Source organism: Chiroxiphia lanceolata, chromosome 18 (assembly GCF_009829145.1).
Source record: "Chiroxiphia lanceolata isolate bChiLan1 chromosome 18, bChiLan1.pri, whole genome shotgun sequence".
NCBI classification, from domain to species: Eukaryota; Metazoa; Chordata; class Aves; order Passeriformes; family Pipridae; genus Chiroxiphia; species Chiroxiphia lanceolata.
In genome coordinates this window covers 10,271,163-10,295,177 of record NC_045654.1, presented here as the reverse complement: position 1 = coordinate 10,295,177, position 24,015 = coordinate 10,271,163, and the positions used below count along the sequence as shown (strand labels likewise).

At 48.7% G+C, this 24,015-nt stretch overlaps 2 protein-coding genes and 5 non-coding genes across 8 annotated transcripts; 6 read left to right on the top strand and 1 right to left on the bottom strand.

Annotated features, from left to right (window-relative positions):
- The first annotated feature begins 75 nt into the window (after nucleotides 1-75).
- On the top strand, nucleotides 76-16,310 carry DHX37 (DEAH-box helicase 37). The gene is made up of 27 exons (XM_032706147.1): nucleotides 76-193; nucleotides 1,137-1,306; nucleotides 2,272-2,384; nucleotides 3,016-3,343; nucleotides 4,055-4,203; nucleotides 4,931-5,023; nucleotides 5,136-5,232; nucleotides 5,614-5,727; nucleotides 6,104-6,205; nucleotides 6,699-6,813; nucleotides 7,198-7,293; nucleotides 7,756-7,832; nucleotides 8,508-8,646; nucleotides 8,900-8,976; nucleotides 9,551-9,783; nucleotides 10,222-10,333; nucleotides 10,923-11,029; nucleotides 11,413-11,601; nucleotides 11,726-11,850; nucleotides 12,119-12,235; nucleotides 12,354-12,526; nucleotides 12,917-13,031; nucleotides 13,448-13,585; nucleotides 13,919-14,013; nucleotides 14,452-14,525; nucleotides 15,390-15,487; nucleotides 15,933-16,310. Exons 1-27 carry the CDS (start codon nucleotides 91-93, stop codon nucleotides 16,007-16,009), a joined length of 3,426 nt encoding a protein of 1,141 aa, XP_032562038.1. The 5' UTR covers nucleotides 76-90; the 3' UTR covers nucleotides 16,010-16,310.
- A 1,084-nt stretch (nucleotides 16,311-17,394) lies between these two features.
- TRNAA-UGC lies at nucleotides 17,395-17,466 on the bottom strand. Its single transcript has one exon. It is a non-coding gene; the product is annotated as a tRNA-Ala (tRNA).
- Nucleotides 17,467-17,701: 235 nt separating this feature from the next.
- Nucleotides 17,702-17,773, top strand: TRNAD-GUC. The gene has a single exon. It is a non-coding gene; the product is annotated as a tRNA-Asp (tRNA).
- A 333-nt stretch (nucleotides 17,774-18,106) lies between these two features.
- TRNAF-GAA lies at nucleotides 18,107-18,179 on the top strand. The gene has a single exon. It is a non-coding gene; the product is annotated as a tRNA-Phe (tRNA).
- A 230-nt stretch (nucleotides 18,180-18,409) lies between these two features.
- On the top strand, nucleotides 18,410-18,481 carry TRNAD-GUC. Its single transcript has one exon. It is a non-coding gene; the product is annotated as a tRNA-Asp (tRNA).
- A 291-nt stretch (nucleotides 18,482-18,772) lies between these two features.
- On the top strand, nucleotides 18,773-18,844 carry TRNAA-UGC. The gene has a single exon. It is a non-coding gene; the product is annotated as a tRNA-Ala (tRNA).
- Nucleotides 18,845-21,451: 2,607 nt separating this feature from the next.
- UBB (ubiquitin B) lies at nucleotides 21,452-23,121 on the top strand. 2 transcript variants are annotated; one of them, XM_032705434.1, is made up of 2 exons: nucleotides 21,452-21,645; nucleotides 22,121-23,121. In XM_032705434.1, the coding sequence occupies exon 2, from the start codon at nucleotides 22,127-22,129 to the stop codon at nucleotides 23,042-23,044; it is 918 nt and encodes a 305-aa protein (XP_032561325.1). In that variant the 5' UTR covers nucleotides 21,452-21,645; nucleotides 22,121-22,126; the 3' UTR covers nucleotides 23,045-23,121. The 2 variants fall into 2 exon arrangements, with proteins under 2 accessions (XP_032561325.1, XP_032561324.1); XM_032705433.1 differs by having other exon boundaries at nucleotides 21,563-21,694.
- The last annotated feature ends 894 nt before the right edge of the window (nucleotides 23,122-24,015 follow it).

Here is a 24,015-nt window from a genome sequence, read left to right as displayed (position 1 = left end):
CCCGGAAGTGGCGGCTGCAGGAGCCGCACGTGGGTCGGTGCTGGGTCCTGTCGTGTGTCGTGACCGGTCGTGCGTCGTGTATCCGCCGCCATGGGCCGTGCCCGCCGCCGGCACAACTGGAAGGCCCGGCTGCCGCAGGGCGCCGCGCCGCCGCCGCCTGCCGAGCCGCTGGAGCTGCCGCTGGAGCTGGGAGGTGCGGCGGGACCCGGCCCGGCTTCTCCCGGGCGTTGCATTCGTTGCTGAGAACTCGGGCTGAAGGGGCCGCAGAGTTGCTAAGATTGGAGTTACTGTCATGCCTTTGCTATATTTTTATTATGCTTTTATTGGAGGCATTAATGTTATTTTAAAGGATCTCCCTGGAACGCGCTGCCCAGGGAGATGTTGGAGTCGCCATCCACGGAGGTGGTTTAGGAACGACTGGATGTGGCATTTGGTGCCATGGTCCAGCTGACAGGGTGGTGTTCGGCCACAGGTCGGACTCGATGATCCCAGAGGTCTTTTCCAGCCTCAGTGATTCTGAGTCTAATGCAAAGACTTGCAGGCTTTGCATTAACGGCTCTGTTGGAGCATTACTGCCTTCAGGGAATTCAGGAGTTCGACTCGATGATCCTCGCGGGGTCCCTTCCAACTCAGGACAACCAGTGGTTCCATTATTTATTAAAGCAATTATTTAAAGTGTTTTTATGTTTAACATTTGCATTCTCAAATGTTATCTTTATAAAAACCCCACGTTTATTATACTATTTTGATTTTTCAGAATTTAGTAATGCAGATTTTTAGCATTAAAATTCACTGGTGCCTGGGCAAGGCAGGAGACTGCAGAGTCACCCCAAGGCACGCTGTGCCATGTGCTGCCCCCTGATCCTGGGGATTTGAGTAAAAAGACAAAAATTGCAGAGTGTTGTTACATAAGTCATGGAAAATTTCCCTCAGGGCTATAGTAAGCTCAGGGTTATTTAATCCACAGTTTTGTGGTCTTTTGCCCCTGCTGATGTTGCAGGATTTTTTTTGGCTGGACACGAGGGTTGTGTTTGTTTGAAACACCAAAATCTGTCCTGGTGTGTGATAAGGCTGTTAAGCAGTGTGCTGAAAACAGTCCACCTGGCGCCGGTGGATAATCAAAGACTTGATTTCAGATGGAGCAACGCTGAAGGGAATTGATGAAAGCAATGCCCTGGTCCTGCCAGCAAAAAAAGCAAAGAAGAAAAAATCTGCCTGTGTTGTGCAAAAGCAGAAGAAACCCCTGAGCAAGAAACAGAAGAAAAACCTGCAGAAAGTCTTGGAGCAGAAGGAGAAGAAAAAAGAGGTATGTTGTTGCTTTGCTGGCAACTCCAGGCTCGTCACTTCTCTTAAAGTGATAATTTAATATCAGTGTGTGGAAAATGGCACGATGATGAGCAGAACTCACAAACATGCAGGTGCTGAAGTTTATGTTACAACACCACCAGCCACCCCTTTTTTGGGCATTGTGTTGAAGATGCACCACCCATGGGCTCGTGAGTGCAGCTCCAGTGGTGAAGAGCGTTGCCCTCCTTCCCAGTGAGTCAGGTGCTGCAGGAACACACCATTTCTGGCTCAGGTTCCCATTCCTGACCAAGTAGACAAGTGTTGGGAAGTAGACAAGTGGCTGGCAGAGTCAATGACATGATTACATTTTAAAAGCATTCCATGAAGTGGGTTGTATGAGCAGCTCTGTCCTGCTCATACAATCAGAACGCAAAGTTTGATGCACCCCTAATTCTGCTTCTGCTGGTGCTCCTGAAGTACTTATTTCTAGCTTTTGTATTTTTTCTGCATGGAAATAGAGCATTCTTTCTTTACAAAACCTTTCCAGGCAAAATTCCTGTTCTTTTTAGTGTCTGAATAATGCTTTGACAAAGGAACTCTGGTTTTGGAGGTACTTTAAAACTGTGGCTGCCTGACCCCCTGCTAGTGCCATGTCCCACATGAGGCAGTTGAAGGGAGGCTCCCATTGCTCCAGCCCTCATTCCAGCACGTTAGTTCAAATCCATTTTCTCCCCTGTGTTTGAAGGGTGCAGCTGAGCTGCTCGCTGCAGTGATGTCAAGTCCCCATTTCTATTTTTGCTCTGGTGTAGAGCTGAAATCTTCGTCGGGGAGGTCTGACCATGTAACAGCAGGAAGGTCTTTACAACTTCACAGCAGGATTTGCCAGAGCACAGAGCACACCCTGTAGTGCTCAAGTGCAAATCTTGAAATGAAATTATTTCCTGGTGACAGTAAGCACTGATTTTTTTGTTTTTCCTCAAAAAGCGAGCTGAGTGGCTGAGCAAGCTGAACGAGGTCCAGGCTTCTGAGGCAGAAATGAAACTCCTGTACACGACTTCCAAACTGGGTATTGGGGAGCGCATGTATCAGGCTAAAAGGTAAGGGGTTTTTTTGGGAAGGACCGTTGTGGTTGGTTGCTGTGGTTGAACGGCAACATTTTGAGCTGCTTTTCCTTGATTTTTTTTTTTTCTTCTTGCTGCAAACATGGAATGGATGGAGTGAAATAATTTTCTGGGTTTTATCTGATAATATTCTTTTCTGGATAATATTTTCTTGTTTGAAAGGATGTTAGTTAAAAGAACTTGGTCTTTCCTTTCATAGGGGACAAGGTGGCTGAGGGTTACATCTGCAGACTCCTACAAATTGTGCTAAACTACAAAATTGGTGGATAAACATTTAACTTAACTTAAACATTTACTTAAGCATTTTTTTCTTGTATTGGAAAACATCTACTGATGTGGTCCATAGTTGCTGGATTTATCAAGAGCTGTATTTTGGCAGAAGTTGAAATAATTAGACTTCAAAGGTGCCATCTGAAGAAATGAATAAATACCAGGATAGAACCTGCTTAGGTAGAAATACAGCAATCAGGTCAGCTAAGGCTTTACCTGGCAGAGTTGTGGAAACCTCCAGGAATGGAGATCCTGGTTCGTGTGGAAATCATGTCTGGCTTGAGATGCTGGAAAATATTGATCAAAACCTAGTTCACGTGTTCATGTTTTGTTCTAGGGTGATACAGGAGCCAAGGACTGATGTACCTGAAAAGATCAGAAGCATCAGTGGTGCCAACAAGAGAAGGCACAGCTCAGGTTCAGAATCGGAGCCTGAGGAAGAGCCCAGTAGCTCTGAGGAGGAGGAGGAAGAGCAGAAACAAGAAACTGAGAAGTGCTCAGCCAGTGCTGTGAGTGCTGCTGAAAAGCCAGAGGAAGAAGCGAGGAAGGCAGTAGTTGAACAGCCTCCAGCTGGTCCCAGTGCTCCAGCTTCCCAGAGAGCCTCCAACAAACCATCCTGCAAGCCTGCAGTGTTCATCCCAGTGGACAGGTCTCCTGAGATTCAGGTGAGGCTCTGTGAACAGTACAGTGCTCGCCAAAGGTGTTGGGAATGGTGGTATTTTCCATTGGATTGGGCCCCTACAGACACTGTAGCACTGTCTTGCATCTCTTGCTAATCTGGCCCAGCAGCAGAGTGACCTTGTTCAGGCAAGTTGTTCAGGTACAGATCTGAGCTTTAAGCCTGTCTGGTCTAGCAATAGGAAGACTCAGTTTGTTTTAGGATATAAGAGTTTGTCTCTGGTATTATATATAAAATCTATTAGCAGTCCTTTATTGTCCTTCACTGGAAAATCTTGTGAAGTCTCTTTTAGCTCTCCATTGTGCTGTATCTTGGGCTGGATGGTTTTATCCCATTTGTTTTAGGCAGAGCATCCTGTAGAAATGGGAAAAGCTCTGCATGTGTCTGAACAGTTGGGACAGTTGTGAAATGAGTTTTCCCTTGAAGTGCTGTATTAAGAAACTCAAGTGACTCTGAAGTTTCACAAATTAAAAGTGCAGGACTTGCCGGCTGCTTTCTGGGAAGCTGTTTTGATGACTCTAGTTCTCAGAGTCATCTGGTGTTATATTAGCTGGTTTAGAGCTTTTCAAGCCACAAGGTTTGCAGAATTCTTTTTTGTGGGCTTATGGTATGAGGAAAGTAACAGTTTTCAATCCTGAGGAAAACAAAAAAGCAGTGAGACACAATGCAACTAAAATATGTGTTTTATATTGTTTAGGAAGCAAGACTAAAACTTCCCATCCTTGCTGAAGAGCAAGTCATCATGGAAGCCATTAATGAGAATCCCATTGTGATCATATGCGGAGAGACGGGAAGCGGTAAAACCACACAAGTGCCTCAGTTTCTCTATGAAGCTGGTTATGCCAGGTAGGTATCTGCTTTTATATCCAGCAGATGGAATTAAGGAAAACTCAAGCAGAGCTCAGTCACTTCTGGTATGGCTGAACTGAATCTGGTCTTCCCTGTGTAGTGGTAATGGCCATACTGAGTGGGCTTTTAGGAAATCTGAAGGGAATGAGGCTGACCTGCAGAAGTCTCTCTGCACAAGTAATCTTTTCAAACCTCTAAGGTAAAAATTCTCTTAAAAGCCCCTTGCCTGTTTCCTGCAGAAGGGATTTATCCTCTGCTTTCAGAGGTTTGGGTTTACCTCTGCAAGGAAATGTGTGTATTTCTTAAGAATACCTTTGAAAATAGCTGTGGTTCATCTGGCACTTGGTAACGTTTATGAGCTCAGGCACCTCATAAGGTGCTTCCTGTGAGCTGCATCAGCTTCTGTGCTGCTGCCCCAGCCTGAGTTCTTCTGAAATGGACCCCAATGCCAGAGGGATGCTCAAGGGGACTGGAGTTCAGTGAGCTGGAATTGCAGGGGAAAAATTCCTGTGCTAATGCATCTTCAGATCAATACACATGTAATGCATTTGGGAAACGCAAAACTTCCTTTCTGTCTTTTCCTTCTAACTGCATCTGAATGATACCGTGTGAGCGATGCTACTTAATCTAGAGCCACTGTGCAGAAATCCTGTTGTCATCTTTCTAGGTTCTTTCCTAGTTTAATAAAAACAAACCCGTCCTTTTCTTTCCTTCGCCCCGTTAGTTCCAACGGGACCATCGGGATCACGGAGCCTCGGCGCGTGGCTGCGGTGTCCATGTCCCAGCGAGTCGCTAAGGAAATGAACCTGTCACACAGGTGAGCAGAAGAACAGCTGAGACCTCACTGGAAGGTGACACTCAGGTGTTCTGTGTATGTCACGGACTTTCTGTTTCTCCCTGTGCTTTTTCCTGTGGGTGTTTCCTCGCAGAGTGGTTTCATATCAAATCCGATACGAGGGGAATGTTACAGATGAAACACAGATCAAGTTCATGACAGATGGTGTGCTGCTGAAGGAGATTCAGAAGGTAAGTTGCTGTCCTCAGTGTTATAAAAAGGGAATCGTTTTGTGTAGCTGGAAGAGAGACCAGTTGCTTTGCACGGATGTGCCACCAAAACTTTCAAAGCAGAATCCCTTTCAGCACCGGAGGTGTATTTCATCTCAACCCTTGATATTCCTGCACAAATCCCTAAACATTAGGTTATCTTGCTGTGTAAAGTGAGAGTGAGGAAGAGACTCTTGAGAACTAGGCTGTTTTGTGTGTGGTGAACACATGAAACTGTGCTCAGATGTGTGAGAGATGCAGCCGTGAGGATGGGGAGTCAGTGTTTGTGCAGCTGTAGGGTGTTCTGACTGAAAGACGTCCTTGGTTGAGGCTTCCTGTGGTGAAATTGATTTCTCTTCCCAGGACTTTCTTCTTTCCAAGTACAAAGTCATTATCATTGACGAAGCCCACGAGAGGAGCATGTACACGGATATCTTGATAGGCCTCTTGTCTCGCATCGTGCCCCTTCGTCAGAAGGTGAGAGGAGCAGTGTTCCTGTGTTAGACACGGGTGTAGGGAGGGGGATGTCAGCCATGAGGAGGCTGTGTGAGAGGAGGGACTCTCTGTGGTGTGGAAGTTCATGGAAATCTGACAGAAACGATGAAATAACACATAATGTGCTTGTCTTTCTGTATGATCGAAGAAGCACAGAGCCTACAGAAAGGGGGAAAATAGTACATGTCAGTACCAACAGATGACTTTTCAGGCAACATCCAGTTTGAGACTTAGATAATTGAATACCAGCAGCCTGGTAGAGAGCAAGATGCTTATCGTTGAACTGGCATAAGCTGCCAACAGCAGAGCTTGGGAGGAGATATGTGGGGCACAGAGTGACAGATTTGTGTCCCTGCAGAAAGGGCTGCCCCTGAAGCTGATCATCATGTCGGCCACCCTTCGTGTGGAGGATTTCACTGACAACAACAGGCTGTTTTCTGTTAAACCTCCCGTCATTCAGGTATTGTTTTCCTCCCTGGGATCTGCCTCAGATGTACTGGCTCAAGTACAGCCTTTATAAAACCAGTTACAAAATAGGGGCACTCTTTATCTTTCCAGTTGGTGCCGAAATCTTTCAGATACCAATTTAAAAATAGTTGTTTTGTTTAGGCTATTGTTTCTTTTGGGACTGGGTGTTTTTCTTTCCACTTTTATCAGAAAACCGCCCTGGCAGAATCTTATTATCTTGAAAACCTGTAAGTTCAGGAGAACTAGAAAGCCTCAATCTGAGTTGATGATCTAAAAGGGAGAAAAGCTTTGGTTTCTTGTTTGGCTTTATGGTGTTCAGGGCAGACAGCACTGATAATTTCTGTGGATCTGGTGTTCTGTAGCTACCAAACCCAAGAGCTGAACAGAAATAGAGCATGAGCTTTCCTAGTTGTCCCATGAACACTGCAGTGATTGTACTGGAGCTATGACAGCAAACAAACCCTTTCTTTGTGTTTCCTCTCCAGGTAGATGCAAGGCAATTCCCTGTAACTGTTCATTTTAACAAGAAAACCCCCCTGGATGATTACAGTGGAGAGTGCTTCAGAAAGGTCTGTAAAATCCATCGAATGTTGCCCTCAGGTAAGGTCACTGCTGAGAACCTCTCAAATTCTTTGTACTTCACATGTCTATAATTTTTTGGGTTGGTTTTTTTGGGTGGAAGGGGGAGGTATTTGGAGTGTTTTGTTTTGTTTTGGGGTGAGGTTTTTTGTAAGCTGAACATGGGACTTCAATGAAGTATTGTTTGGTTTTATTTACTTTACTTTTTCTTGTGAAAACAACCAGTCAACTAAATCATAGTTATATTAACTTCTTGAGAGAGTGGTAGGAGACAGATGTGGTCAAACACCCTATCCCTTCTTGTTATTTCACAGTATATTTGACCTGTCTTTTATAAAAAACAAGATCTGAAGTTTTCCAAGGTGAAATGCCTGTGCTGAGGTTTAGTGTTTTCTTCTTTTGCAGGTGGGATTTTGGTGTTTTTAACAGGCCAGGCAGAAGTTCACTCTCTCTGTAGAAGGCTAAGGAAAGCCTTCCCATACCAAAAAAACAACACTGCAGGTAATGCTATAGAAACTGTTAAAATTTGAATTTATCCCACTGACAAGTGAGTTTGCTTTGCACCTAAAAAGACGAGCTTTTATTTTAAAAACACAAAAAAAAAGGATTGGGGAAACGGTTCATTGTGGATGATTTTCATGACTGATTGTTAAATTTATGCTGGTTTGAGTCTGGGAAAAGGTTTCTGTGTATTGATCTCTTCCATTGCATTTCTTCACTTACTCTATTGGGAATTAAAGTGGAAATGCTGCTGCTTGTTGATGACTGTTATTTTCAGACACTGGAATTTCAAAAAAAATTCTTATACAGCTGAGCTAGTTGCCTCCTAAACCTATTTGCTTCTTTCACATTGTGACACTTTGCAATCCCAAAAAGGTGGGAGTGGGACCAGACTCCTCCCACTACCTTTTCCAAGAGGGGAGCATGCTCAGCTAACAGTTGTTCCACTGTCTCTTTCTGTAGGGGGAGAGGATGACAAAGAAGACTCAGTGGAAGAAATGAGAAAATTTAAGAAATCGAGGAAGCGGAGGAAAGTTATGGTAATGTGTGATGGGTAGAATTCCTCCAAGAGACAGGAAGGAGCAGGTCCCTCCCTGCAAACAGTAGCCTGCGTGTCCCCTCAGGAGTTCCAACAGTACTGCCCACACTGCTGATGCTGCAGCAGGAGCAGCAGAGAACTAACACTGTGGATGTTATGGGCAGGAGATGGATTCAGGTTGAGTACTGACCACTAAAACTTTAATGGAGGGAGTTCCAGACTTGCTGGCTCCAGGGCTGCTCCTCATCTCACTGTTCATTACCCAAAATTGGGACTGATGCATCTCTTACCAAGGATAGAGTTTGGCTTCTGCCCCCATCCTGAATGCACTTTGTTAGTGGGAGATCTTGGTGCTGTAGATATACTGTCCACTGACATTGTATCCTGGTAGCTGAAGGGGCCTGAAGTAAAGAAATTTTACCCTTTACCACCGTCCTCCAAGTGAAGAAGCTTGGCTTGGCACAAAATACTGTTTAAAATGCTTGGGTTTCTCCCCCCCAGCTGCCACAATTACCAAATGCTGAATCTTAAAATACCAATGAAATCTTGCAATCCTTCTGTCACCTTCAGGTCAGCAGATGTTTGGAGTAAGTGCTCAGCTTTGCTTTCAAAGCAATGCTAAGTGCTGTTTGTGTCCTCCCCTCATGCTCTGTGTTGTCTTTCCTGTCTTTCTCAGACACTCCCCAAAATTGATCTGAACAATTACTCTGTGGTACCAGTGGATGAAGGAGATGAAGACAGAGATGCTGACACTGATGATGATGCTGCAGGGTCTGATATTGACCTGGATTTAGGAGATGGAGACTCAGAAGAAGGTTTGGCCCGTATGAAAGAAAAACCCCTTCTCTCCTGTTACCTGTGAAATGGGTGACATTAGTTGGTTGTCCTTTGCTGAACTAATGTGACACCACAGCAGACCTGTGAAAAAGGCTGTTAAGGTTTTCCAGTTTCAGCTTTATACCTATTACTTTACTGGTTTTGATGAAGTGGTATTTGTGGAGATGATGTTGGGACTAAGCCTGGAAGTTGACGTACCGTGTACTGAAATGTGGGTTTGTTTCTTCACAGATGAGAAATCTGATTCATCCCTCCCCCTGTATGTGCTCCCACTCTATTCCTTGCTGGCACCAGAGAAACAGGCAAAGGTAAAGGATTTATTGCCACAGTGAGTAAATGATCCTTACAGATATGTGTGATCGTTGTCTAAAGCCACAAGTGAGTTAAAATTCCCACCTTGGACTATCTGTCAATGAGCAGACTTGAATGGCCCAATGGGCAGGTTGGGATGGGATTGGGGCAGGCCTTGCTTGGGCTGGGGTCTCCCTAATATGCCAGTTCAGTAGGTTGGGAGTGATGATAAGTGACAGTCCTGCAGCATGTCAGAATCAGCCCTGGCCCCAGGCACGTTGGGATCCTGTTGCCAAGTGGCAGTTTGTACGGCTCCTTGTGTTCCTTCTTGGCTTCGGCAGTGACAACAGCATGTCTGAACACAACATGGTGTGTGCCCTGCCTGGAGCCTCTGTGGGTGTTTCTGAGGATTCACAGAGCTGGACAGAGAGCTCTAGAGCTGGAGACAAAGAGTTAAGTCTTGGCTCTGACTCCTGGATTTCCCCTGCAGTGCCATATGCACCGTCATCCCTTTGCAGCCCATCCAAGCCGACTGCCTGTCCCTTTTCCGCTGCTGGCGCTGCACCTCACAGGCCCATCTGTCTCTTGTAGGTATTCAGGGCTCCTCCTCCTGGCACCAGACTCTGTGTTGTGGCCACCAACGTGGCTGAAACATCGCTTACCATCCCGGGCATCAAATACGTGGTGGACTGTGGGAAGGTCAAGAAACGTTTCTACGACAAAATCACGGGGGTGTCGTCGTTCAGAGTCACTTGGATATCCCAGGCCTCGGCAAACCAGCGGGCGGGCCGGGCCGGCCGCACAGAGCCAGGGCACTGCTACAGGTCAGCTGCCTGCTGGGGAGAAACAAAAAGCCCTTTGGAGGGTCAGTAGGAATTTGCCAGCTTCCCCCACCCTGCTGCCCCTTTCGCAGGGATCTGTTGCTGCTTGGAATGCTTTGGGTGTGCCTGCCCTTGGTTCAAAAGGAGAGATAAAGCCAAGCGTGAACTGGTGATGTCAGTTTGACAGTTTGGCTTCTCAAGGGCCTTTCTCTTGCTGAGAACCCTTATTTCCATGGCCAGATTAGATTTAACCATGGCTGGATGGATTTAACTCCAAGCCGAGCTAACTTGTGAATAAGGCATATGCATCATAAATAATGACATAGTTATGTAAATAATACACACAAGCGGCCTTTTTTTAAATCCCTTGCCAGCTTTTTATGTGTATCTTTTGAGTTAAGATTTCTTTTAAGACTCTAAGCAGCACTTCTGGTCCACTAGGTTATACTCTTCTGCAGTCTTCATGGACTTTGAGAAATTTTCTGCTCCAGAAATAACAAAGCGACCGGTAGAAGACTTGATTCTGCAAATGAAGGCATTAAATATAGAAAAGGTGAGGTGGAAGTGGCTTTGTACTACAGCACTCATTAAAGTGGTTGCCCCTAGGAGTCAGAAACAAAGAGAAATGTCTTCTGTGATCATTGCTTGAATCTGTGCCTTGTGTTAGAAATTAGGATCCTGAGACTTGATTTTGGTTCCGCAAATTACAGAAGCTGCTCTGAATTCCAACAGGCCTTAACAAACATGTTTGTTCAGGTAGTAAGTGATTTCTTATGTTCTTAGAGGTATAAAACCCCCCTGTCCAAACAGGAGTTTGTGTTTTGGAGATACTGGAGCACTTTCAGAAAGCACAATACATAAATTTAGACCTTAGAGCAGCCTGCCCTAGGCGGTGCCTGCAATCATTGGCAGCGAAGGGTGACTCTGGTATTCCTGTTTCCTAATGTTCTTGTTCTAAGCATTTCCTCCCATTATGTGTCCTTTCCTCTGGCTCCTGGCAAACATCCTAAATGTTTTTCTTTGGCACATGTAACGAGAGGGGAGAATTTCACTCCCTTCCAAAGTTTCTTACTGCATTCAGACTTTTTTCAGTGGGCTGTGTCAGTGATGTACTGATGGGCTTTTTCTCATGATGTCTGTAGGTAATCAACTTCCCATTCCCAACACCACCTCCCACAGAAACACTTGCAGCAGCTGAGGAGTTGCTGATAGCCCTGGGAGCCTTGAAGGAACCCCCTGTGACGGGAAGGTAATGTCTGTGGTCCCCCACGAATTTCTTCCTCTGTCAAGCCTGTGGGCACTGCTGTCCTCCCACTTCCTTTCCTTCTCAGCCCTCACATCCAAGGGTGGGCTTTGGTGCAGAAACTGCCATCATTTCAGTCTCTGAATCAACTTTCTTTGTTTTACTGGCCCCAATTATGTTTGGGCAGGGAAAGACTGTGCTGGGAGCATGCCATGAAGGGCAGGTGGGAGCTGCATGAGGAAAAGGAGCCTTTCCCGCAGCCTTTCCAACCAGCACATAACAAAACCTGAGGAAAACACATCAATTTAATTGGGCTGCCAAAACCAGGAACACAGACTTGTTCTAATCAGACGTTACTTCATTACATGAGTTTCCTCTTCCTTCCCCAGGCTGAAGCAGCAGCTGGCAGCAAAGCTGAGCTGCCCCATTAGTCCCCTGGGCAGAATAATGGCCACTTTTCCTGTAGCCCCCCGCTATGCCAAGATGCTGGCATTGAGCAGGCAGCACGACTGCCTGCCCTACACCATCACCATCGTGTCTGCCATGACCGTCCGGGAGCTGTTCGAAGAGTTTGACAGGTCAGTGGGTGAGCCCAACACCCTCCTTACAGGAGGCATCACCCTCACAGCTCATGCCTCTCATGTTGGGGCCCCTCTGCACTTACACACAACACTCACTGACGCTGTTCTGTGTTTCTTTCAGGCCAGCAGTAAGTGAGGAAGAGACGGCCCAGCTGAAGGGGAAGAGAGCGAGGTTTTTACAGATGCAAAAGATCTGGGCTGGGCAGGGGCCGATGCAGAAGCTGGGGGACCTCATGGTGATGTTAGGTACTGATTTCCCTTCACCATTAACTTCATTCTGTTCTCCTCCATCACCCTGAGCCCTCAACTTTGTACAACCAAAGGCATCCTCGTGCTGTAGGGCCAAGCTGAGTGGTGCAGTTTCTAGGCTGTTCCTCTGGGCAGCCCACCAGTGCTGCTCCCGGGTGGAACAGCGAAATGCATTTGTTAACTGTGTCAGAGCTGTCCCACCGTTGGTTTAATTAGGAAAACTGATCAGCTAAGCCATTTTCTCCACCTGTCTGTTCACTCCCAGGGGCAGTGGGGGCCTGTGAGTTCGCTGGGTGCACCCGCAAATTCTGTGAAGAGAACGGGCTCCGATACAAAGCCATGCTGGAAATCAGGCGCTTGAGAGGGCAGCTGACAACAGCAGGTAAGTGGGTTTTGAGAGCAATTGCTGCATTTATTTTCTTTTGGGGGGGGTGACAAATCAACGGCTGATTTTTTTTTTTTTTTTCCTATTGACTTTTCTCACCTCTTTCTCCCCGCAGTGAACTCTGTCTGCACAGATGCTGGGCTCTATGTAGATCCAAAGATGAAGCCCCCAACAGAAGCTCAAGCAATGTACTTGAGGCAGATCGTGCTGGCAGGGCTGGGGGATCATGTTGCCCGAAGGATTCAGGCAGAAGAGCTTCTGGATGACAAGTGGAAAAATGCATACAAGGTAAACAGCTGGATTGGGCTGAATTCCTCCTCCCCTGTGTGGCAGAAAGACACTCCTGTGCAAAACTTCTGGCTGGGTGCAGCACTGGGACTGCCTGTGCTGACTTTCCTGCAAGTTCTCTCCTTAGAATTTAAGTTTGCAGTGTTGCAATTTCCCAGTCCTCACATAGTAATTGTTTTAAAAGAGCTAAGAAAAGGTTCATTAGTCCATCTTGCAAAGTTCTTGATGTCTTCAGAGAAAGTGAAGCAGAAAATGATGGGCTATTAAAAACCTCCATCGCTTAGGGAAACCATATAAATGTACATCTGAGACTGAAATTAGATGCAACCAAGAAATTAGATTGCCAGTAACTCATCTTACTCTGCTTCAATCTTTTGTGCTTCCTTACAGACTGCTCTCCTGGAGGACCCAGTGTTCATCCACCCAAGCTCAGTTCTCTTCAAAGAACTCCCAGAGTTTGTGGTGTATCAAGAAATTGTCGAGACTACAAAGCTGTACATGAAAGGTGAGACTGCTGTGGGCCAGCTTGTGCTGAAGGTCTGGTGAGGAACTCAGAACGCTTGGCAGAGTGTTTCCCTGCTGTAGTGACTAAATGCTCTCCTTACAGAGTGGTTGTGACTCCTAGGATTTGAATCCTTATGCTTTCTAGATCTGGCTCAGGGGATAAGTTGGCCTGTTTGTTGTTTTTTTTGTATAGAATTGGCTGGAGCAAAGCTCAGCTTCTAAAATAGCTGCTGTGCACCAGCTGACAGGGCTGGTCTCTGAACAGCTTTTTTACAACATAAAAAAGTTGACTTGAAAAATGAGACAAAGTGAATCCTTGGAGATGAGATCATGACATGAGATCATGTACTTGTGGGGCCGCTGGTGAGTGGTGGCCCTTGGCAGCAAACCTGCATTCAGTGTGTTTTCCCTCCTAAGGTGTGTCTGCAGTTGAACCTGAGTGGATTCCTGCCTTGTTGCCACCATACTGCCACTTTGGGAAGCCTCTGGAAAACCCTCCTCCCTCGTACTGCCCCCAGAGAGGCCGAGTTCGGTGTCACAGACCGAGTGTCTTTTGTAAGTGTCTTAAAGTGTCTCTCAGTAGTTTTGTCCAAGAGCTGCCCTGTTGTCACTGTAATGCTGGTTTAACAGGGCTGTCAGCACACCAGAAAGGCCAAGCTCAGCTTGGGCTGTTCAGAGAGCTTAACACTGTGGTTTGAACAGCTCCATGGGGTTCATAGCATTTAAATGTTGGCATCTTCCCATTGAAATGGGCATTTTATGGAGCCCGCTGCTCCCCCTGTGAAGGCTGGGTGGTGGCAGTGTCCTTCCCACTTCTCTTAGCACCTCTATGGAAATGTGCCCTTCTCTTCAAGCATTTAGAAGACCTGGTGTGATCTTTGTTTCCAGATCGTGTTAGCTGGCAGCTCCCTGCCGTGGAAGTTGATTATCCAGAAGGTATTGATCGCTACAAATACTTTGCCAGGTTCCTGCTTGAAGGAAAGGTGAGTGTGTTCCAGGTGCATCACTTCCTTGATGTTATCAATAAGCTTTTAGCCCCACTTCTGGAGGAGAACTTTTTTGTGTGTGTGTGTGCCATTGCTTATAACTTGCTGGTGGATGGAGGAGTTTGCTGTGGTTGGTGTGTTGGGGAAGATACCTCTAAAATTAGAAAAAAAGCATGAAAATCAGTATTTGAATGAAAGAAACCCCCAAATTCAAGTATCATTTTTGCAAAGGAAAAGAAGTTTTAGCTCATGTCTTTGTCCATTTTGAGACACAAGAGTTGTCTAACAAGCCAGTCAGGACAAGACTGGTGTGGAGACATGGATAGGAAAGAGATGGTAAAAGAGAATATGAGATGGAAATTTATAGTAGTGCTAGGTGATGGATGGTTGTCTCCACAGAACAATTAATTTACCTTGTTCTTAAAAATCTTCCAGGTCATTAAAAAGCTGGGTTCTTACAGCCAGTGCCTGCTGTCCAGTCCCCTCATAATGCTGAAGACATGGTCCAAGTAAGTTGTTAAAAACAAACTTCAGGTTGTTGTCTCCACCAAACACTTTTCACTTCTTTTTTAAATTAAAAAAATTCAATGCTGGGAAGGGTGTTGCAGATAGTGATCTCGGCTGTAACTGCAGGGCGAGGAAAATTAGTTTTCCTACCAAGAAAAATTGTGTCTCAGGAGAGTTGGGTGACTGTGAGGGCAGTGTGGGAGGACATGCAGCCTGCTGGCCACTGAGCTCTGCTCTGCTGCTCACTGGTACTGCTCACACCTCTAAGGAATGGCCAGATGTGCACTGCTGCTTTCCTTGCTTTTCTTTGCAGTTTGGCCAATTATTCTGCCTTTCTTTTCAAAAACATGTTTCCAACGGACCGTGGGTTTGATTACATTTAGAGACCTGTGACCCTCCAAAAGGCTGTCAGCTGTCACTCCCTTTCTCTCCCCTCATCCTCCTCTCACTTGCCAAAATAAACTTTCTCTGAGTCTTCTGTGACTTCTCATGGAGTTGATGGATGGAAGGGTTTTGGAAGACTTGTTAAAAGTGACTGCTGTTATCTGAGGGTCCCACGGTGACCACGTGTTTCCCTGTTTTAGTCAATCCAGAGCTCAGCATGGGACCTTTTTGCTTTACCTTGTGCTCTGCAGCTGCATAGCAGGCATAAGAGCAACCTGCTGCTACTTCTAACCACAAAAAGTTGTGGTTGGAGAAAAATCCACTTAGTGTGAACTTTCTTGAGCCAGTGGCACGTCTCTATGCTGAGGTTGTGTGTTTATACATCTATATTTAGCCTTTCAAAAATATGGAGTGTGAATTCAGAAAGCTGACCTAAACTGTGCTAATGAACATTGTTTTATTGCACTATTTTATTGATTCAGACTTCAGCCCAGGACAGAATCCCTCCTGCAGGCTCTAGTTGCAGAAAATTGCGATAATCATAATGCTTTACTGGCTGCATGGAAGAAAAATCCTAAATGTAAGTGTTCTGCTTGCTTAATTATCAGTCATATCAGTGGAGTACCTCGAGCACTGTTGAATTATAATTTAAAAAGTGGACAATTTCACTTGATAAGCTCCAGATATTTCCTATTTTCTTATGAGAAACAGTAATGCCCTGTGTTTGGTTCTTGCAAAGAAAATTTTTTTCCAGGTAAAATGGCTTTTATTCAGTATTTTTACCAGATTATAAGAGGTCTTTATAGAACCAGCAGCAAAGTGATGCAGTGATGACTTTCACAGTCATTCTCTCCCACTGGATGATGTTACATCTGCATGCAAGTGTCCAAGCTCCAGCACCATCCCAGTGGTGAAAGGCTGGTTCTTGCTCCCAGTGGGGTGATCCCACAGGACCTTGTTTTTCCAGCCAAACCACCCCAGTCCCTGACTCCCAGAGCCGTCTGACCACTCTGCTTCCATTCCAGATTTGCTCTCAGCCTACCGTCAGTGGATCCCTGAAGCCATGCACGATGACCTCGCCCAGAACTGGCCACCAGTATGACTGTTCTTGATGGACTTCTTGTCTCCAAGGTGTTTCGAGAGCTTCCAAGGGTTTCCCTGGAAATCTGACACAGATGGACTCACCAACTGTAGCGATACCTTTTTGTAAGAGAGCCAGGTGTTAGTCTCTTTTTCTGGGAAGTCCTCCATGTTCCCAGAAGTCCTACCAGCTGTTTGGCTGGTACTTTGTAATATTAATGTTTGGATAATTTTATCCATTGTATTTTATGGATTTTTTTTTTTTAAATCAGAAGTTTCTCTTTGGACTATATTAGTCGTACGAACTATAATAAATATGTAAAGTTCTTGGTTTGAATGGGAGAAATTATTTCTTTGTGGGATGGTGCAGTGAGCAGAATTTGGGAGCTGTGTAGTCACTTCCTCACATGTGTCAGCAGATCCAAACACAGACAGAACCCTTGGGCCTGGTGGTGGGTTGACCCTGACCCAGACACAAACACTGGTGTGTGTCAGCACTGTCAGTCACCCATCCAGAACTGCAGCAAGGGGGCTGCTATGGAGAAATCCACTCTGGCCCAGCCAAATCAGTGCAGTCCTAATCGTTCTTTTCCTGCATCTTGAGGAGTTTGCCATTTCTCCAGGATATCCACTAATCTTGCTTCCAAAAATTTTTGTTCAAATCTCTCCTCATTCCTGGCATAGTGCTGCAGGCACTCAGATCTCCTGTGGCCTTTGCCACATGGTTGGCCAGGGCTGTTTTGTCCTGGTGCTCGAGAGCCACTTGCTTTTCACAGGTTGGAGCACTTTGGGGAATGCAGCCAGTTTTGGGAAGCAGGGCAGACTTCGACCACTTGCTCATTTCACAACAAGAAATTTTGGTAGAGGTGCCAAAGGAAAACGTAGAGTTACCTTCCCTTTCAACTGATTGCTTATGACACTGTGGTAGAAGGTGTGGGCAAGGACCCTTCTGTTGCCCACATCCTGTCAAAACTGGTGCTGGCCAACTGGAGAAGAGGTTGGATGCATGTCCATTGTTCCCACTGCTCCCATTCACCCACTGCTCCCACACACTTCAGAGGTGAGGCCAGGACACAAGTAAGCATTAAAAATATCTAAAGCTGATGAAACAGCAACTTTTGTTCTTGAGCAAGAAGGAATCCAGCCTCTTACACTGTGTTTGTAAGTGAAACAGTGCAGCTCTGCAGCGCTTTGTGATAACCCCAGGCAGGAGAGTGCTGGGGGGTCTTGCCTTCCTCTAACAAGAACTGCAGCAGAAGTCTGCAAACTGCTCAGTGCTTGTGGGAGGGAAAGGGAAAAAAAAACCCAGCCATTATGGAACTTATTTGGAAATTGTGGCTCCTAATTTAGAAAATGGGGCAAGAGAAAGCAAAAAACCCACCGGCTTCACGAGGCGGCAAAAAAAAGTGGAGATGCCGGGGATTGAACCCGGGGCCTCATACATGCAAAGCATGCGCTCTACCACTGAGCTACATCCCCTGGATGAAAAGCATTCCTGTACAGCCCATCAAGAGACATCGCCGCCCGCACGCCGGGCCCGGCGGTCACACCGCGCCCGCCCTGCGCTCCTCCCGCGTTTGTCCCGCCTCCCTCGCCCCGCACAGCCCCGCGCGGGGCGCCGGGACCCGCAGCACCCGCGGGAGGAGCGGTGGCTCCGCCCGGGGCGGGACTGCACCGTTATAATGCAAGGCGGAAACACATTACTGTGCGCCCGTCCTCGTTAGTATAGTGGTGAGTATCCCCGCCTGTCACGCGGGAGACCGGGGTTCGATTCCCCGACGGGGAGGCCCTCTTACATTTTGTCCCCGGACGCCGTTTTTTGCGGGCGGCCCCGCGCAGGGTTCTGACGTGCAATCGAACCCCGGGCCCCGTCACCCCCTGCGAGAGGGGCGGGGTGAAACCGGGACTGCTGCGTTTTTTGGCAGGGCAGGGCGTGCCAGGAGAGGTGCCTGAAGACCGTGGAGTGGACATCAGTACCCGGGGGTGTGCGACCCCCGGACACACCAGGAACGGGGCGCTGGTGCCGCGGGAGTGGGACCCGCGCGGGGGGACGGGCAGCGGCACCGGGGGGAGGAACTGGGCGGGGTCGTATCCGCGGCCAGCGAGGGCGCTGTCGCCCGCCGAAATAGCTCAGTTGGGAGAGCGTTAGACTGAAGATCTAAAGGTCCCTGGTTCGATCCCGGGTTTCGGCAGAAGCTTTTTCGTTCCCCGTGCGGGTGACGGCCCGTGCTTTTGCCGCCGGGCGGAGCGGGGCCGGGGCTGCGGTCCCGGCGAGGGGCGGCTCTCCCGGTGTCACCGCAGGCGCTCAGGTGGGTCAAGATTTTGTGGCGGGAACCACTTCCCGGAGGACGGCAGCAGTGGAGCAGGTCCTGGGTCGTCACCTCGGGCATGACCAGGCGCGCAGGGAGGCGGCAATAAGCCGTCCTCGTTAGTATAGTGGTGAGTATCCCCGCCTGTCACGCGGGAGACCGGGGTTCGATTCCCCGACGGGGAGGTTGTGAGCGCTTTTTTCCTTAAAATTCATTTTTCTTCTTCCCGCACGAATTTTTCCAATTTCCGAAGGACGGAAAAAAAAAAATAATCAGTTTTGTGTGTGCGAACCACCGCGTTCCCATGTTTCTCAGGGTTGCGTGAAGACCACAGAGGGGTCCGTACACTGCAGCGCCCACAGCCCTCCCCAGGGCCGGCGGGGACCCGGTGCCCGCATTGCTCTTCCCTGCGCCGGGGACAAGGGAGCGCGGACAGGACCGAATTGGGCGGCGGGCAGGAGCGGCCCCGCGGGCAGGGGGATGTAGCTCAGCGGTAGAGCGCATGCTTTGCATGTATGAGGTCCCGGGTTCAATCCCCGGCATCTCCAGGGGTCACTGCTCTTTTGGTTTTGGCTTTTTCCCCCTTTCCCCCCTGTGATGTGTTTTATACAGTTAAAGTCGCCATTTCTCGTTAAACGAGGAGCAAACCGCGCCATGACCCTGCTCCTCAAACGGGTCCCCGGTGGCAGAAGATAGCTTTTTTTCTGTTACTTGTTTCTCCTCAGGCCTGTCCAAACACACACGGCTCTTGTGTTCTGCTGGAGTTCCGTCGCCACGCCAAGGCCCTACAGCAGCCCAAAAGGAGGGACAAAGCTCCAAACCCCAAAACGCAGGGGACACTGGCCAACCCCACGTGACACCTCCTCATCCCACAGCCTGGCAGAGCTGGGGACGTGCAGACCTGCAGCCACACAGAGCTCAGGGTCTCTGCTTCACATTCCCAGAGCCAAGGGGGAGGGACAAACACCAGGACACCCTAGGTGACCGCAGTCACTGGCTGCAACAATGCAGGAGCTTCTCCCCTTCTCCGAGCTGGCTCTGCGGTGCCCACTCCCCTCCACTGTCCTGCTCAGCCCCTCGGCAGCGTGGGCAGCTTTGCCCAGGGCAGCTTGGAAAGAGCTCTTGGGGAAACAACCTCTCTGCTTTGATCTCCTCAGGCTGGCTGGGCTCATCAGGAGACCCTTTGGAGCCAGGAGGGCTGAGTTATGGCACAGTTGAGAGTTTTGGCCCAGAGAGACCAAAGCCCACGTAGAGCCTGAAACAGCTTTTATCTACACAGTTCAGTGGCTGCTGTTTCATCTCACTGTTCAGTTACCAACGGTGAATCCAACAGCAGTGGGAGATGATCGGTGACAAATGCAAAGTGACATTTCCTGCTACAGTGGCTGAAAAGCTCCTTGTGCTATTTATTTACTCATCTTACTTCCAGTTGTTATTTTGAGCCAGTATTTGGCTACAGCACTGCTAAGTGTGAATATTCCTGTTGTAAATCGCTCCCTGGATCTCCCTGGGCAGCTGTACTTCTGGAATATGCCCTGCATGTAAATATAAGAAATAGTTTGTTCTAACAGGCACAAAGTAACTTTTTAGCACAGGAAGTTGGTATTTGTCAGTAAAGCAGGTCATGCTCTGTTAAGATCAACATCCCACTATTCATCAAGCCTGCACTGAAATCCTAACAATGGGTACTCAGAGAGGCAGGGTAGGATAAACACGGGAGGGCTTTTTTCACAGAAATCCTCTCCCAGCTCAGGAAACACTGTCCTCCTGCAAACCACACAGATGTGTGTTTAAGGACTATTGGATGAGGGCCGAACATCTGCTTTGCCAATCTCAACCTTTAAGTGTGTGCTCCTCCTGTGTTTGATTCAGACATCAGGTATAAACTCACTCAGGATACTCAGTGCTTGGCTGATTACCCTAATTAGATCAAGAACAGCACTGTGTCATTTTATTTCTTCCTGTTACAAAACTCCATCTTGTCAGGAAATACCTTTCCATGTGCATTTTTGACTATTTTCAGACCAGTCCTGAGTGCTCCCTCTGTAACTAAAAGAACAAGCTTAACATTAATATTCAGCTGAGGAAAGACCTAAACCTGGAAGGCTTTTCCAATCTTTGATGTTTATTCAACTCCCAATGCACACAGTGTCAGCCATTGAGCACTGAGAAGAAACCAAAAGACTTCTGTGGATTTTTTTTTTCCCCCGTCTAAATGACCCGAGTGTTTGAGATTATTATCACTGCTGCTGTGGTGAGTGTTGGTACAAACACGAGGCAGCAGAGGCCGAGGAGCTCCCCAGAGCGTTCCCCTCCTGTAACAGCTCCATGTGTCAGCCAGACACAGGCGGTTTCCCTCAAACCAATCACAAAGCTGTTGCTGGGCCTCTGCTCTGTTCCTGCTGGTGAGCAGTCCTGGGTGTTATCTGTGTCCCTTCCATTTTCCTTGGGTGCTGGCAAACGAAGGATTTTGTAGGCGGATTGGACCGAATGGCGTCTCCTGAATCTTGCAGACAAAGCCCCGTTTTGTTCTCAGCCGTGGCGTGGAACTGCTGTGCAGTTTGACTGGGATGGCACAGGAGCCAACTGAGTGCAGCAGAGATCTGCCAGAATGTGCTCTGCAAGAACAGAATAAGAAACAGGCATTATTCTGATTTGTTTATGATTGATTTTACCCTGGTGGCAAGGCCTTAGTCCTGAATTATGAACTCCACGATAGCTCAGATGCACAGTCTACTTTATGTGTGTGTATATAACACTCATTGTATCTCAGGCAGACCATCTGCAGGACTCTGTATCCATCAGGGCCTTTTTTGTCCCTCATGTCACCTCTCCAGCCCAGGCAGGAGCCTCCTGTAGCCCCCCCTTTCCTGAGGTGGTCCAGCCTCGGCGGGTGTCCCAGCACCATCTCCTCCCTGTCCCCTCTCCCATGGCCATGGTGGCACTGAGGGTCTGCCACGACCTGCCCGTCCCAGGGGGGTTGTGTCCTCATGTCTAAAGCCCTGAATAAAACGTGAGGCTCTGAGATAAATCTTTAAACACGGGCATGTCTCCGAGGTGGGCTTGCTGAGGCGCCATGGCCGCAGTCCCGTTCCGGCGGCGGCTCCACGCCGGGTTTTCCCGGCGCTGCTCACGCCCCGCCCGCCGCCCCGCGCGCGCTGGACGCAGCACACCCACGCGCGGGGCGCAGATCCCTGCGCGCTGCCCCATCCCGCCCCAGCGCACGCAGGAGAGCGGCGGCGCGCGGAACCGAGAAAATAGTGCGCGGCGGAGTGATTCGATCGTGGGGGCGGGGCGCGCGAGACCATATAAGGGACGGGAGGGGGATGTGTGGCGCAGTTGGAGTCGGGTGAGTCTGTGAGGGAGTTGTTTTGTCGGCTTGGCCTGCCAGCCCCGCGGTGAGTGCTCGGCGGGGGGAACCGCTTGGCGTGGCGGCGACAGGGCTTAGATACATGCTGGGTGTCCGGGCGGGACACACAGAGTGTATGTGCGCGCTGAGAAGGAAACGGCGATGGCTGAGGTCAATGACGGGCTGTGAGGGCCGGGGCGTTGCCCTCCCCTTAACGGCAGCACCGCGAGCCGGGGGCGGAGAAGGGAAGGGCGGGAGGGGCGAGGGCGAGCGGGCACCAGCGAAATGGCGGCGGCGCAGGCGCAGCCGCCCCTCAAGATGGTGGCGGGCGCGCGCCGCGGGCGGGAAGGGGAAGGGGCGGGGACCACGCCCACATCCCGGAAAGGGCGGAGCCGTCGCTGTGACGTCACCGCCGGGGAGCGCGGCCCCGGGGAGCGGGAGCGTTACTAAAGCACAGCGGGTTTGCCTCTTCCAGGGAAAAATGCAGATCTTCGTCAAGACCCTGACTGGAAAGACCATCACCCTTGAGGTCGAGCCCAGTGACACCATTGAGAATGTCAAGGCAAAGATCCAGGACAAGGAAGGCATTCCCCCAGATCAGCAGAGGCTGATCTTTGCTGGGAAGCAGCTGGAAGATGGTCGCACTCTGTCTGACTACAACATCCAGAAGGAGTCTACTCTGCACTTAGTGCTGCGCCTCAGAGGTGGGATGCAGATCTTTGTGAAGACCCTGACTGGCAAGACCATCACCCTGGAAGTTGAGCCCAGTGACACCATTGAGAATGTCAAGGCCAAGATCCAAGACAAGGAAGGCATTCCACCCGACCAGCAGAGGCTGATCTTTGCTGGGAAGCAGCTGGAAGATGGTCGTACCCTGTCCGACTACAACATCCAGAAAGAATCTACCCTGCACCTTGTCCTGCGTCTGAGAGGTGGGATGCAGATCTTTGTGAAGACCCTGACTGGCAAGACCATCACCCTTGAGGTCGAGCCCAGTGACACCATTGAGAATGTCAAAGCCAAGATCCAGGACAAGGAGGGCATTCCCCCAGATCAGCAGAGGCTGATCTTCGCTGGGAAGCAGCTGGAAGATGGTCGCACGCTGTCCGACTACAACATCCAGAAGGAGTCCACTCTGCACCTTGTCCTGCGCCTGAGGGGAGGGATGCAGATCTTTGTGAAGACCCTGACTGGCAAGACCATCACCCTTGAGGTCGAGCCCAGTGACACCATTGAGAATGTCAAGGCCAAGATCCAGGACAAGGAGGGCATTCCTCCTGACCAGCAGAGGCTGATCTTCGCTGGGAAGCAGCTGGAAGATGGTCGTACCCTGTCTGACTACAACATCCAAAAGGAGTCCACCCTGCACCTTGTCCTGCGCCTGAGGGGTGGTAACTGAACCAGCAGGTTGTTGCATCCAAATAAAAAGTTTCTCTGCACTTGTTCATTCCAATAAAGCTGTTGCATCCACAAAAATTTGTGTCTCAGGTTACGTAAACAACCGTTTGTGCCATTTCCCAACTGCAGCTCTTTAATAAACAATAATTACGTAGTTTCTGCAGACAAAGGAACTGTAAAACTGCCTTAGGCAAGGCTCCCACTTGTCTGGCAAGCGTAGCTAATCCCTCAGCCATGGTTTTCCTGGGTTGTATAAGTGTTCCCTACCAGCTGCAGCTCGGTGCCGACCTGCAGATGTTGCGCAGCTGCGGGTGTTGTGTAAGGGTGGACATGTAATGGGAAACTGCAGTTGTTGCTGAGCTGGGAGGATTTGAAACCCAGCTCTCGGTTTCCCAGCAACCACCAGGTTCTGCCCTTGTTTTGGGATTAGTGGAGCAAGCAGAGGGGTGATCCTGGAGCTCCAACACAGGGCGGGACAGTGAGATGTCCCTTGGGCTTGGGAAGTGGTGTGGCAGCCTGAGGACATTAAGTAAACTAATTAAACTAATTTCACAGACACTGGAAATCTGGAATGAACTTCACTCCAGCCGTGCTCCAACTGGAAATATTGTGCTAAAATACCACAGCAGTTCCCGTGTGCTGTAAAGCCCTGGCTGAAGGGAAGTTTCCACTGAAGGGTTGGTGGTGGAGGTTGCATTTAGGAGCTGATGAGTTGTTAACCACAGCTGTGCTGGCCATGGGATGTGGGAAGGGGAGAGGCTGAGGGAAACAAGTGCCCTTTTTAAAGAGTGGTTGCCTTTGGAAGGGGATGGTGGTGGGAGCTGAGTAGTGACCTGAGCTGATCACTGACTTCAGGGGGACCCAAAGGGATCTTAACACTGATAATGGGAATGAACTCAAGTAACACCAAGTGTTATTTTAAGAAGCAGTGGAAGATGCTTTTAGGGCTGTGTGGCCTGTAAGGAGCGAGTT

Excerpts from the sequence above, each read along its gene's own strand:
- DHX37 (XM_032706147.1), top strand. The coding sequence starts at position 91 with ATGGGCCGTGCCCGCCGCCGGCACAACTGGAAGGCCCGGCTGCCGCAG. Across the intron at positions 5,728-6,103 it reads TCGTGCCCCTTCGTCAGAAG|AAAGGGCTGCCCCTGAAGCT; the intron begins GTGAGAGGAGCA and ends GTGTCCCTGCAG. Across the intron at positions 8,647-8,899 it reads AGATGGAGACTCAGAAGAAG|ATGAGAAATCTGATTCATCC; the intron begins GTTTGGCCCGTA and ends GTTTCTTCACAG.
- UBB (XM_032705434.1), top strand. The coding sequence starts at position 22,127 with ATGCAGATCTTCGTCAAGACCCTGACTGGAAAGACCATCACCCTTGAG.